This window comes from Varanus komodoensis, unplaced genomic scaffold (genome assembly GCF_004798865.1).
Source record: "Varanus komodoensis strain SLA01 unplaced genomic scaffold, ASM479886v1 scaffold10, whole genome shotgun sequence".
NCBI lineage: Eukaryota > Metazoa > Chordata > Lepidosauria > Squamata > Varanidae > Varanus > Varanus komodoensis.
Window position 1 is genome coordinate 34,679,502 of NW_025335269.1, and position 15,203 is coordinate 34,694,704.

The following is a 15,203-nucleotide window of genomic DNA, read 5'->3' on the forward strand; positions in this document are numbered from 1 at the left end:
CTAGATACCACAAAGCATTTCTTTACTGTGAGAGCAATTACAACAGTGGAACCAGTTGCCTAGAGAGGTGGTGGGCTCTCCCACACTAGAGACATTCAGAAAGAAACTGGATGGCCATCCGAGTGGGATGGTATAACTTGCTGTCCTGCAACCGCAGGGGATTGGACCTAGTGGCCTTTTTGACCCCTTCCAACCCTACTGTTCTATGATTCTGTGTTACATCTGCACCCATCTCTGCCGGTTCAATAGTTTATCCAACTCAGATAGGGTCTGATTCTTTTGGTTTATCACTGGATTTTCCTAGCTTGGCATTTCAGTGAATAATTCCAACCCTGTCTCTTCCAGTTATGCTTCAGATTCTGAGAAAACAATCTTGGAATGCTTTATTTCGGGCCATGAGAACCTAGTCCCTACAGCCACCACCACCATATGCTTTAAAATAGCCACTGTTTGCCAATACCTCCTGTGACAAACAGCTGCTCTTAGTGCTATTTTTCTAGGACCTTACCACTACCCAAGTTACGGTTTCTTTGTTCTTTGGTTTTTGTAAGCCATCCAGTAATGGGACAACATATAAAAACTTTAAATAAATAAACCAACTATATGTGTGACAAGGGCAGTGGTGGTCACAAAATCTGTAGCCTGAGGATTACATATTCCCTTCCCCTGCTACAGATACTTTGTAATTGACTGGTGTCTCACACACACACACACTCTACAATTGATTGTCGGTGGTATATAAAATTACAGATAAAAGAAGATATGAATATTGTTTCACTCTTGGGCCTATCAGTATGTGATCTCAAGAGTACTAAATGAAGTTAATTGGAAATAAGTTTCAGGACTGACCAAAAATAAAAAAATCTTCACATAATTTTATTTTTTAGATTGACTGTTAGTCTTGTTGAGAATCCTTGTGGATGGAAGGTTGAGGTCAATATATTTGGCAAGTGAGATAAATGGCCTTGAAAAAAGAAGACAGGACAAAACCTGCAATGAACATTAGTCATGGTGTCTAATGGACAGTGTGATAGTCTGAGGAGAAATGTTTGCTCAAAGATACTTTGTTCCTAAATATCAGAAGTTTCGTTAAGTATTATTGTTAATGGCCTTTATAAAAGCAGTCCTTTGTGATGTTGCTTGTTCTTTTTTTAATGGAGACACAAGCAGAACTGGATATTACCTGCATGTGCTGTCTGCGAGCAGAGACACCTGCATATCTGCTGCTGGTAACAGAATGTTGGACCTCTCTGTGACTGAACCCAGTCAAAGAGACAGTGCCGCTTGTCGCTAAAACTTGCCGGGTGTCCTTGCCAGAGGACTGGAAGGCAGCTCACATAGCACCAGGGCAGGGACAGGGAACTAGGAAATTATAGGCCTGCCAGCTTGCCCTGAGTAAAGTGATAGAATTGTTAAAATGATAGAAAAGGAAGTCATACTGAAAGAGAACTGACACAGTTCCTCGGTCATCAAGCACTTGCTGGTAGATGTCTCTCTGACATCTTACATAGTCAAATCTATTAGTAAGAATGTGTTCATCAAGAAAACTAGCCTCTTTGCTGGAACTGGGACATGTATCCACTCAGTGTTGGGAGTAGTTGAAGTCACCTATTATTGCACGAACTACCCTAAACCACCATGTGGGTTGTTGTGGTGCATTATTGTGCCTAAAACCAACTGTACTTACAAGCCATTCTTTGTTAAGCATAAAAAGCCCACGGTTCCCAATCATGGGTTCCTTTTATGGGTTGTTTGTGGTCAGCAAGCCATGGTTTATTAGTATGGCTGGGTTCAGATAGTGCAATAAACTCAGGTTTCAATGGCAGCCCATTGTTCAGCCACTCATACTGAACCCATACTTTGGGTTTGGGTCATCATGACAGGGATTGGACCTGGCTCCTTCTGCCTTCAGCATGTGTGCTCTGCCACTTACCTATGTACCTCACTGGGCAAGACCTTTTGGTGCTGATAGCTTCCTTCGTTCAGTTAACAACATTGGCACCTTGGGTGATGCTGGTAATACCTTTCTTGTGCTGTACATTCTAGGTCAGTGGTCCCAACCTCTGGAACATGGGGACCACATTAGAGTGCCCAGTGCCTCAAGAGGGCCACATCTTAAATAAAATGTAACAAAATTATTAATCTACCAATTTAGATCAAAAGTAAGCATTCAGAGGTCAATGAAGAAATGTTAACTTGAATGCAATCCATTTTGGAACAATATTTTACTGTGGAATCCTTTTATCTAGCTACACTTGCTTACCTTGTCAGTGTGATTTTTGTGGCTGTTTTCTTTTAGCCAAGGTATTAATGTCCAAGTCAAGGATTGTGACAGACAGACTTAAAATGTTATGAAAGATTCATCTGTAAGTCTTGACCTCCACTTGGATTTCACAATTTTCATCTTGAAAAATGTTTGTTCACAGATCTATGTGGTGCCAAAGATTGTGAACATGCCTACAGAAAATTTCTTTAGGTGGATAAATATATCAATAGTTACCTGATAAATATATCAAGTAGACCAGAATAGAAATCTAACAGACTATTTTCTTTGTAAATGCCTCTGAGATGATCACTTATTTGCAAATCAATTAGTTCCATCTGAAAAAAGTTACTTGGATCTTCTGGGGCTACTTCATCTGGAGTCTGAAACATTCCTATTTCCTTTCCATGGTTATGGCAATCAGTGAACCTGTTCTAGAATTCCACCTGTAATAGGTTCAGTGCTTTGATGTGTGTTTCAACATTGAATTGTAAATTCCCATCCTTCTCAAATTTTAGTTCACTGCAGCATGAGAAGTTGAAAAGCTGAAAAGTTACTTTCACTAACTTGCTTCACAAAAATGTTTAGTTTTGTTTCAAAAGCTTTCAATACATGTCACACACAAGCTTTCTTTTATCCTACAACCTTAAATTCAATGTGTTCAGATGCTCTGTGACATCAGTTAAATCAAAGCCAAATCAAAAATCCATCCAGGGTCAGAAAGGACTTTTGACTTTTTCCTTTCTCCTTGAGAAAAAACATCAACTTCATGATGAAGACTGAAAAAACATTGAGGACTTTGCCTCTGCTAAGCCACCTAACTCCTGCATGGTACAACACATCTCCATATTCTGTATCTGTCTCTGAGAGAAGCTTTTAAAACTGATGAGTAAGGCCATGATGCTTGATGTAATCAATTCTGGATACAACAATACACACCACACTTTACCGCTGAAGAATCTTACTGTACAAGGCTTGCTGTTGGATGATGCAGTGCAATTTCATGGGAGGTGTATCATTTAATTTCAATATTTCTTCACTGATTCTTGCAACTACACCAGTTTTACTTTCTACCATATTTCTTGCACCATTAGTTGTGATGCTTTTCAATTTATCCCAACTCAGACAAAGATTTTCTGCTGATTCACACATCTTCAAGAATATGCTTTCTGCAGTTGTAGTGCCTTTCAAATTCTGCAGTGCACACAATTTTTCTGTAATTCTGAAGTTGGAATCCTTCCCCTGATAAATATTAGTAGTTGAGCAGTGTCTATGATGTCATTGCTCTTATATAATGGCAAAGGGGGAAAAAATCAAAACTTTTTGCCTTTACAATCAGTGACATAAGCATCTCTTCTCCTAGTTCTTCAGCATGACTGGTGATTGTAGATGCAGATAAACTGACACAGTGAATGTAAGTTTCCTTATCAGGGAATCACATTTCCTCCTTTACTTTAACCATGTGCTTTTTAACAAATTCACAGTGAATGGCCTTTTTGCTGCAAAAAGATGGATTTTTTAAAAAAAAAATTATCATGTTCACTCGCACCTCTTCTTGATTATTGAGTAGCTCTTGTGGCAGGATTCAAAGTGCCTTTTAACATTGTACTCCTTTAATACCGAGACAGTTTCAAAACCAGGCAAACTGTTTTATCCTTGTTTAAAACAAAGAAGTACTCAGTAGTTCATTCGTCATTAAAGACATGGTGCTCATCTGTAATTTTTCATTTCTTTGAAACAGCACTTTCTTTTGCAGACATCTTCTTACAGAATTTTTTGACAGAGCAGCAGTTGCAGACTTTCAATACTTTTTCTGAAGAAATAAAAATATGAGCACTATAGTTGTAGGGGTCCAACTCTTCTCTTTCTCATCAAATCCACCCTGCTCTGGCAGCTGGGGATTTTCATTTTGACCATGCCAAAGAAGAGAAGAGAGCCCTGCCTCTAAAGTTCTCAGGAATGTTGGGCCATATGCACAGGCTAGGAAGAATTTTTAAAAAATGGATTAGAAATGTGACCTGCTAGATGGCAGAATTACAATCCTAAGTACCTTGAATACTATGAGATTTATTTCTTAATAAACACACTGCCTTGAGGTTTAAATCTACACATGCTGCTACTTTAAAAATTGGGAGCCCTCCAAAAAAAGGGCAGGTGGAGAGAAAGAGTGAATGAAAGGGCAGCCTCCCATCTGGAACAGAGGATATCCCTTTATGTTGGCTTCAGATTATATGCAGGGTACATATACATATCATTGCTGGCCAGCCAGTCGTAGTAGCAAAATGGCTGCCACTGAGAAGGGAACTTGGCTGGAGGAAAATGTGGGACCAGGAATCCCATAACCCTCTCTGCTAAGAGGGCACGCCTTCCCTTTCAACCCAAGGGACCACTCACCAGCTCCTGCAGTCACAATCACAGACTCCTAGTGGGTTGAGGAGGAGAGGCAAACCAAGCAGGGCAAAAAGTCAGAGCAAGCAGCTCTTGTTGAGGGAGGAAGAATGCTTTTTCCTGAAGCAGCAGCCTCACCAGTAACCTTGGAAGCCACTTGGAGGAGCCTTGATGTGTGGAGCCTCTAGAAATGTTCAATACGCTTTGTATCCTTTTTGCAAAAATACCAGACCTTTTACTCCCCTTTTCTTGCCTTTTTTTTTTTTTTTTTTTTGGCAAAAGCAGGCCAGGCATCTCCTGTACCCATCCACACAGCTGCTTTGTCTTCCTTCCACACATGTATAGCCTTCACAATGGTCATGCCTGGAGAGGGGGAATGAAAAAGCTTAGCGCTATGGGCCTGAGCTCTGCCGGATAGCAAAGCTCCCAGAATGGCCAAAATGCTAGTGTGGAGGATAAGACCGGGGGAACCTGACAGAAGGAACCATGGAGACCCAAAGAAACAATGTTGCTATTGTGTGTTTAGTAAGGGACAGGTAGTAGATGGTGCTGTTTGAGACAGGAAGAATAGTGTGAGTCTGAGGGAAAGTGCTTCCAGGGTGATTGCAGTAAACAAGCAGGTTGGAGGGTAGCACAGAAAAAGTTTGGGACCAAGGCTCTAGGTGAATAACTTTCAGGTGTTCTGGAGGGATTTTTCTTTCTTAGCTTCCCCTTGGACTTTCTCTTTACCAGCCCCTTAATTTTTGAGTCATTTCCTTTTTTGACATCAGGTGTGGCTGTGTTGGACTCTCCTATCAGCTGCCTAGCTTGCATATATGTTAAATCTGATCTGTCTCAAAAGTCCTAAATGACTTTTGGGACTGCATAACACACCTTAAGTTATTGTCACCCAGTGTAGCTAATTAGTGGTAGACACTGGATAAACAAGAGAAATACGTCAGCACACAGTGGATATTGAACACAGAGAATCCACTGGTGGCCACTGCCTGCCGTTGAGCCCTTGATTAGCCCTGATACGTAGTAAGTAGACCTCCCTCCTCCATTTCCTCCCCATTCTGAGGCAGTATGCTCTGAATAACCTCTTGAGGAATGAAAGAGTGGGCAAAATGTGGCTCTTATTCTCTGCTTGTTGGTTGGTTGTTGCCTGAAGTTGAATGTTTGACTGGACATTTGTAATGTCTCTTGGTCGTACTCCAGCAATGTTTGTGAATTCTTGGGAGGCAAATGCCTAACAGGTTCAGGTTCTGAAGGCATTTTGATGTGTTTCTCTGTATAAGATGAACTGTGGTATTGAGCTGCTAAATAAAGGTAGGAAGGTCTGAGGCAGCAAGCATTTTATTTATTTATTTAAAACATTTCTATGCTGCCCCATCGCAACAAAGCCTCGGGGCGGCTCACAACATACATAAAAATACAATCAATAATTTAAAAACCGGTACCATCTCGGCTATCTTTCATCCATGTTTATTTATCCATCAAGATAATTGCTAACTAAGTAATTGTTTAATAATTGTTAAGCAGGCTGGCAGCTTCTCACTGTAGAAACACATTAAATCTGTAGTAATTGTATTGTTATTTGAGTGAATTAACTAATAATACTTGCAGAACCCTATACTAAAGTCAGAGGCCTTTCCTTTTTTCAATATAGGAAAGGGTAAAAGTTGCTGGCAACATCTTTTTTAAAAATAGCAAGTTAAGGTATACTAATGCACCGTATTTTCATGTTTTTGGATGAGAGAGATGCTTTAAATGGCTTTATTTAAAAATGTTGATGAGTACCAGTTGCCTGTGGCTAGGCACTGGGCATCTGCAGGGGGCATTTTATAGATCTCTTTGTCCCTCAGGCTGCCATCTGAGTACTTCTGCTATGTGGTGTTGCCACTTGATTGGAACAGTTTATTTTCATTTAAATGTCATAGTTTAGTGGCAGTTAGAAACTTGGTGATTTTAGGCAGTTTTAAAAGTTCCATGTTTAAAAGTTGTATTTGATGATGACTGCATGGAGTCATAGGTTCTACAAAACCTAAGCCTGCTAACGTGATCCATGACTGGAAACAGAAAAACTCCACATTGATGAAGAGTGAAGCCCTGTTCTGTCACAAGGCTGCAGTGCCATCTGCCTTCAAACTAGGCATCAGAATTAAGCTTCTTGTGTGTGAATGAGATGCTTTTGGTCATGTTTTGTTATCTAGTAGGTTTCTCATGCTGTTAGCACAGGAGATAAAGAAACAAAATAGGAACCAGCTGTCTGTCCTACCCATGATTTCCAAATTCCTACATGATTTTCTGTTAAATTGGTTGAGTTTGCTTCGTCATAAAAAATTCCAAGGAAGATTGCACAATTAGCAATATTAAATATAAGACAGCTAGATATATAGCTCAAGCTCTCTTTTTCCATGCACACATGCATGGACACTAAACATTTTTGCCTGGAAATACTCAGTGCTTTTTTTGTAAGAAAAAAGTGCCGGAACTCATGAAATTATTTACCTTTTGCACGTAGTCAATCACTGTACACACACCCACACACGTCAGTTGTGTAACGAAACATAACAGTTGCTGCCCGCAGTAAGCACTCAGTACACAACCACACAACTAATCACAAGCTGAGCAGCGCCACAAGTGGAGCAGCGCCATCACAACCAGCGCGGACGAAGTACGCATGCATCGGATTTGACACACAAGCAGCCCGCATGCACCGTTTTAATGATTTTGCCACTGACCTGCTACGCTTGACAGGGTGATTCAAATCCACGTGGACCAAACATCAAATTTTCAAAAGTTACTTTTAAAACTTGGAAAATCTGTCAAAAAAAGGTGCCAGAACTCTGTTCTGGTGCGTTCTATGACAAAAAAAAAAAAAAGCACTGGAATACTATTCTCAGTTCTTTGTTCAGTAGAAGCCCTCCTATGCCAAAGTCCTAAACATGTGAGCACACATCTGAATGTCTATAGTGCCATAGCAACCCCTGTGTACATTACAATTAAGCCCTGAAAGGGATCTTGAGGTTAGGTAGGCATAAGCAACTGCTATCATATGTTTTTATCAAGGATTTTGAAAAATACATTCCTCAGCAGCTATTAAGCTGGCCAAAATGAAATAAAAATAAGACCGTTATCAGCCATCCTGTAAGCCGCCCCAAGGCTTCGGCGAATGGGGCGGCCTAGAAATTTTCTAAATAGCTAACTAACTAACAGTGCCTATTGTAGTTAGGAAATCTTGGATTGTTAGCTGTCTCCTTCCCTGCCTTAGTTGCACATGGCCCAAGGGAAGGGCACCATCCAGATTCCATTCCAGGCTGTGCTCACGCTTATCAGTTGAGTAGCACTGTCTTAGACATTTGGACTGGCTTAATAAGAAACTAAAAATTTGCAAGCCAGAAGAGGAAGCCTTTCCTGTACTGTTCCTGCACAATTTTGTTTTTGGCTCTTGTGGAGAAGATTTATATGCTATTAGGTTTGTATTAAAAAAAACATAGGTGGTTCTACTGAATTTATCAACCACTGGAAAAGCTTAGACAACATTTGGAAGGAAAGAAGCTCTTTGTGTCCTCCTGAAGTGCAAGCATGCATTGTATTATTTAAAAAAATGGGGCAAAAGAGTAGGTTTCTCCATTCTTCATGCTACCAGCTGACTTTAATCCGTGAAGGAAGATTCAGAATAAGACAGCACAATTGAAGGGGACAAGAAATAGTAGAGGGGAGCAAAAGCACCCACCAGTGGGTTCTCTGCTAATGCACATACTTAACCTCCATTGCTTAAATGTAATTGTTATACAAAACAGTATATTTGATGGTGTGTGGCATGGAAGAAGTGGAAAAAGCCATCCAGTCTGTTCATATTTGTTTATCAAACTCTGTTTTAACCTGAACTCCCGGTTAACTGAAAGTCGGCCATGTCCCCTGACAGTGGCGTGCACTGTACTTTCATTGCCCCCTTGTTTATTCAGAGGCATCTGAAATCTTCAGGATAATGGAGGCTCCGATAAGTGGGTGAGCATGGCATGAGGCACACTGCTGTCTGGGGACTTGACCAACTTTCACATCAGCCAGGTGCGTCAGTTTCAGCGGAAATCTAAAAAGAGTGTATGGGAGGCTGAAAAGATGCAGCCCCCAGAAAAAAAGTGCAGATAGCCATAACTGGTTTCTCTCTCTCGTACTTCGGTTCATACTACACTTTGTTCAGTTGCATAGCTACCACACTAGGATTATTTTAGTCAATGGTTCCTGATGTTGAGCATAAGAAACCTCAGTGAGGTATAGTGCTGCGATTTTAGTGTTCAGTAACAGGGATGTAATTTTAATTATAACTTTCCATTTGCTGCCTGTTCTTCTGGAATGCTGAACAGCCACTGCTCCTCAATGCCTTCCAGCAAGACAGAGAGCGCATTAGGTTAGGAACCTGCTCCTTTTTCAGAGTGCTTTGCTGATGGAGATCATTTGGAAAGTGATTTTTAAATGATTGGAGCATTACAGGGGCAGCAGGGAGAGAAGCCTGTTTTAGACTCTTGGGCTTCCTCATTGGCATGGATTTACCAGTGATGGTACACTGTTCTGGGCAGATGCCTCAGAGCTCCTGCATTCAGCCCTCCTACCATAAAAGAGTTGCAAAGATGAGATATAAGCTTTTGTTTTCATTTTCAACTCCATGTAGGTACTTGTGTTATCTGAAATCAGACCAACTATGATCAGGTTAACCATGGTTTAGAGAAACAAGCCAACTTCAAACCACAGTATATTTTGGACAAAGTAACTGATGGTCGTTACTTGAAAAGAAGTAAAAGCTTCCAGGCTCCACTGGATGAAAAGCAAGGAGAGGGACCATTTAAGTCTGAAACTTGCCCAGGCTGGTCCCCCTTGCACTTACCAGCTTGTGGGCCTTTAGATGTTTTGATCTACAGCTGCTATGATTCTTCACCGTTGACTCTGCCTACTAGAATGTGTGGCAGCTGCAGGATAAAATAGCTGGAAGGAGACCAGTTGGCCACCCCTGCTCTGAACTGTGGTTTAGCTTTACGTCCTAACACAGCCATGGTGTTCGCACAGGTCAGTAGAGCTTTGCCATCGTCACATTGTATTTCGTTGTGTTCTGAGACTGTTAAATTCTTGTCTGGCATTCACTGGGTTCTTGATGGATCTTGCTGGTTATACCTTACTTACAGGAAGGTCCTTGCTGTAATAAAACCTGCAAAGATGCAAAAATGAGGAAGAGTAAAAAGCAGTGGTACAATGTGCAGTCTTACCACCATCCAGCTGCATTCTAGTATCCCAAGTGCAGATACTCGTTTTTCATTTATTATGCTTTGATCTCCCCTCCACCCAAGGAGAGCAGGTTGATGCACATCTCCTCCCTTTTTACCTTTTTATTCTCTTAGCATATTCTTAGTGAGTTAGCTTTCATGGCTGTGTAGAGATTTGCACCTGGATTTCTTGGGTCATATTCTGACGGTAACCAGCACACCCCACTAGTGGAGATGTAAGGCACATTTGGCTAAGACTTTGGAAATGAACACACAGTCTAGCTCAAATTGGGTTATTTGTTACAGATATCTAGCATACAGCATGTCCACTGGATTCTCTGTGCAAAATCGGCATGTACGTAACCTGTTGTCACAACACATTTCCATAGTGTCCTGGTCAGTCAAGGGACTCCATGGCTCCTCAGCTGTTGTTGGATTAATAATGAACATTGGCCATGCTGGCTAGAACTGATGAGGTTTGTAGTGCAAGGCATCTGGAGGGCCACAAGTTTCCCACTGATAACAATGAACAAATTTGAAAATAACTAGATTCAGTCCTTTAATCTGTTGTCCACTAGATGCAGGGGACAAATGTTATGCCTGTGGGGAAGCCAGTGAGCATAGTAAATGGTTCCCATCCAGATTCTCTCTCAGGGAGCCATGTAGGAGAGACAGACACCTTTCACATCTCCCAGTACTGATCCGCACTCATCAGGTGGCTACAACAGCTCTGTCTATGAGCACCTCTTCAGAAAGGTAGGCATGCTGAGCATGTGCCTAGTTTTTGACCTGTTGGGAACCACAGCCTGCCATTAAAAACAAAGCAAGTTTCTTTTCTTAACAATAAATCCGATTGCTATGAGCGGCTTTAATAAACATCTTAACTAGTTCTCCGCTATAGTGGGTGCATAGCTTGTACTGTAGTTTAAGGAATGCTGGTTGCGCCTCTTTGATAATTGCTTTCACTGTGTGCTTGGCCCTGTAGAAGTGATCCAGATACGGAAATGCCTATTCAGGAAAATGTGCTTGATGAGGTCTGTAAGAAGCCCCATGAGCCTCCGGGCACAGAACTTAGAGGACCTATGTGCTGTCTTTTGTAAATATCTCAAGTGTTACAACACACCATTATTTCCGATAAGCATTTTCCTCTAGACTGTCTTGCACACCAAGTGAGCACATTTGAGGAGGAACTTGATATTTCCAATGCCTTCTAAATCAGTGCTGCTTCAATCACTTTCTTCCCTTTCCTCTTTTCTATTCTTTCCTTTTTCTTTTTAAATTCTAGGATTAAAGAGCCACTTCAAGACAGCATAATAGCTACCTATGAAGAACATGAAGACAGTGTATATGCAGTGGAATGGTCCTCTGCCGACCCATGGCTATTTGCCTCGTTAAGTTATGATGGACGGCTTGTTATTAACAGAGTTCCCAGAGCTCTTAAATACCACATACTGTTATAAATCTGTTTGGATTTTTTGAACATCATTATTATCTCAATATTGGCTGATAATTGGAAGTATTCTGTTCATCAGAGATCTCATAAATGGAATATCAGCCCTTTTCTCTGTAATGTAAATATTTGAAAATTAAACCACTTTATAAAAATTACATTTTTACTGTTTTGTTGTTATGCAGCTGGTGTATATATAGAGAGAGTTTTAAAATCCACACAATTGAGGAGACTGGCAATTCATTCATTTATTTATTTTATTTCTCTGCTGCCCCACAGCTGAAGCTTTCTGGGTGGTTTGCTTTCTTGTACTATGTATCTATCTGCACCCTCAGATCTTTCCCAATGGTTCAGACAGACCTATAGAACATTGTGAATTGGGTCTTTTGGGGCCCAAAAGGAGGAATTGCTCCAAAGTAGGTAATTTTGCAGTGCTCTGGCACAGTTCCCCCTCCCCGCATTTTTTTGGGAAGTTCCTGTTTTTCACTGTAATGAAAACAGTCAGCTACCCCAGAATCTTCTCCATGTGGCCCCCTGAGCATAAACCTCTGCTCAGAGTTCTCTGAACCCCAAATCCCGGGGTCATACACTGGATTATGCACATGACAACCCAAGCGTTGGGGAAATTGGTTTATTTAAAAAGGATCACAAGGTAGGGTGGGGGGTTTAAAATGTTACAACACTCCAGGCACAAACACACACAGGGTGGGAGGAGGAAAGGGAAAGGGAAATTGGAGAGCAGCAAAGACAGTAATTGCAAACCACACAGCCCCAAGACCCCAGGGCCAATTGGCCACCTTGGCCACAAAATAAATCTAGCTGTTCCTAACTCTAACACAGAATACATCACCCAATGTAGCCTTCTCTCCACTAGAATAGCATGACGACCTTTGGCAGAGCCTCCAGCAGCAACAGGGAACCTCTCCTCAGAGGGAAACCTCGTTCTGTCTCAGCTCCCTTCTTTTACCCCTGCTTTGATCAATCAGATACTCATGGGGTGTCATCTCCTGACATATTCCAGGTGAGAATTGTTTGCCCGATCACCCCCACATCTCTGTTGGTGAGTGTGAACTCTCCTGTCCTTAGGTGTAATTTACAGTATCTGGGGACTTTTGCAATTCTAGCCCGGTCTGGCCCTTTCGTGGCCTTGGTGCCTCCCTTTCCTTGAATCCCCACCTGGCCAAGGCAGGTGTCTGGGCAATGTGCTAACTCTTCCTCTGCCAGGAGGCCCCTAGGTGCCTTTTCATTACATTCACCACAGCCCAGGAAGATGCAGGTCACAGTGGTCTTTAGATCTGCCTGACCCTCTGGGGAGGATTTGGGGCAGGGGGTACTGGGCCTGCAGGTGGTGGGAAGGAATAGGAAAAACCTGGTTGCGACGGTGTAGTTTCCCCTCACACAGTGTTAGTTTTCAACCTGAGCTAGTGTCTGCTTATATGGGTAAAGTATAAGTGCAGATAAATGGACTTATCATACCAATGCACTCTTACACCAGAATAATGTATGTCATGTTCAATTAAGCATCCATAGTATATCAACACTCAGGCATGTATTTGTACCAAGTAGTACTTTAAAATCTTTCTGTTTCCAGAACAAATGATAGTCATTGTTGCTACCCACAGGGGATGTTCTATGATGTACTCTAGCTTTTTAACTGACACTGGTGCTACTCACAGGGGGATGATGAGGTGCCTGGTGTTTTACAAAGCACAGGAGTACAGATACCTGCTCTTTGGAGTTTACAACTCAAAATCTGACATGGGAGATAATACAGGAAGGGGAGGGAGATGGAGGCAGAGATAATGTAAACAAGAAGGCCATGCATCTGTTTCCATTGCACATATTTAGTAGCATATAGCAATAGAGTCCAATGCTACATGTCTTTTCAGAATAAAATGGGATAAGTAATTATAGGATTGTAGCCAAAAGGAAGCATGGGAAAGTGTTTTATGGAAAAGGAGGGCATTTGGTGTGTTTTAAACCGTTTCTCTACACATATTAGCTTGCATTTTTATTTTATTATTTTATTAAAACATTTTTATGCCGCCCCATTCGCCGAAGCCTCGGGGCGGCTTACAACATTTTAAGAGTGGAACTGAACTAATGAACTAGAGCAGCTATCCTCAGTTCTTTCTACTAAGCAACCAGCAATGAGCAATGTGTGTGTCAAAGGCATGTTTGATAGTAAGTAAAAATTTAGAAAGCCTGCTCCTGTCTCTCCCCCATTTCTTGGGACGCTTTCCTGTCTCTGTCATCTTAAATTATCCTGTGAAGTGTCAGGTCTCTTTCTGTCTCTGTACACAGTTATAAATAACTACAGCTGCAAATTACATGTACATGGAGCCTAAGTAGATGATGACGATATAAGAATACATTTCTCAGGTTGTTGCTTGCCAGGAGGCGCAGTTTAAGAAAATTCTCAAATTAAATGTATATGATTATGGGACAATAAGGGTTGCATGCGCCAAGCAACAACAATTAAGTACAATCCATTCCTAGTCAAAACTCTTTCCAATTTTGCAGGAAAGTATTCCTTCCAAAGAAGTAAGCACAGCTGCTAACAAAAATCAACAAATGACCTATTTCATTCCTGTAACTCATCACCCCCCTCAGTTAATTTTTCAATAGAAATAAAGCTTTTGTAACATGGAAATGCAAAATAATTTTATGCTGAAATGTAAACATGTTCTTTTGAAGTTTTATTAAGCCCAGAGAAGCATATGGAATGGAAAACGTCCTTAGCCTTCTATATTCCTTTGCTGGATTTTGTAGATTGAAAAACCAAGAACTGACCAAAGCTAGTTAAGTTTGGAGCTTCGTGGGACTTTGGACCTTGGTCATTGCATGGAAGCACCCAACCCTTTCCTGTGCGTGGTGCTGACTTCCTAGGATGTCAAGTGGCAAAGTCTGCCCTGCTGGTATGTGGGTGCAAAAGCCCTTAATATTGAATTGGTCAGAAAATACCCCCAATTTATTCTCACGATTGCACTGCATTTGTGGGAATTTCATGGACCCAGATTGGCCAAACGCCATCATCATGTATATCCCGCCGTTCTTCCATGGGGAAGGCACTGGGCTTTTCAGGTTGTCTGCCATCCAGGTGCTCTGAAGACCAGGATCTCCTGCATCCTGAAAGGTTACTGCATCGAGCTATTTACACGTCCCCGCTGCTGCTCTGCAATCTCATTTTTATTCTTGCTATTATGCCCAGGACTGGCATGTGTAGACACACCTTTCCCCAGCCAAATGCCACCTCATTCCCTCTCTCCCAACACTTTATATATTTTGTGTGTGCTGTGCAGAACAGGAGTGGGAGCTAAAGTTACGGGCAGCAGTGAAGCTTTCCCAGCACAGCCATAGCCGACCTGAGAGACCACCCTCCATTTGTAAGGCAATTGGATCTCTCTTTTTTAGATCTTAAACACAGGGCTATCATTGGCCCAAGACTTGTATATGCATTGGAATCCCCCCCCCGCCCCCCCTATATTTACCAGACCCAAACTGCCCGCAGTAACTCTTGCTTATGGGAACGTGCTTCAGTGATCGTATAACAGGCAGCGTGAGGGCCCAAATAACTTTGGGGGGGAAATGCTGACAGCTGAAGGAAGAGAAGATCAATACAGTCATTCTCCTATAATTCCTGCTGTTGCTATAGTGACTATTTGTGTTCCTGTTTAAAGGGTCAGCCTGCTCCTAACCTCTGCTTGTCTTTACCCAGCAGCTGGATCGAAACACATCTAAACGTGATTTTTCATGTGCGCATGGTGCTGCCAGTACGGGACAATATTGTAATGATGTGGTCGTTTGTAGGGTTGGGGGAAGGGAGCAGGGGAGAGGCATTTTTTAAAAAGCTGGGTTTTAC

General features: G+C 41.7%; 1 protein-coding gene across 4 annotated transcripts in view; it reads left to right on the plus strand.

Moving 5' to 3' along the window:
* Positions 1-11,499, plus strand: part of EIPR1 (EARP complex and GARP complex interacting protein 1) — a 73,340-nt gene extending 61,841 nt beyond the window's left edge. For 2 of the 4 annotated variants that reach the window (XM_044418727.1, XM_044418749.1), the window contains one exon: positions 11,177-11,499. In XM_044418727.1, coding sequence (XP_044274662.1) covers positions 11,177-11,351 — 175 coding nt within the window. In that variant the 3' untranslated portion in view covers positions 11,352-11,499. The other 2 variants (XR_006413597.1, XM_044418735.1) reach the window with 2 other exon arrangements.
* Positions 11,500-15,203: the final 3,704 nt, after the last annotated feature.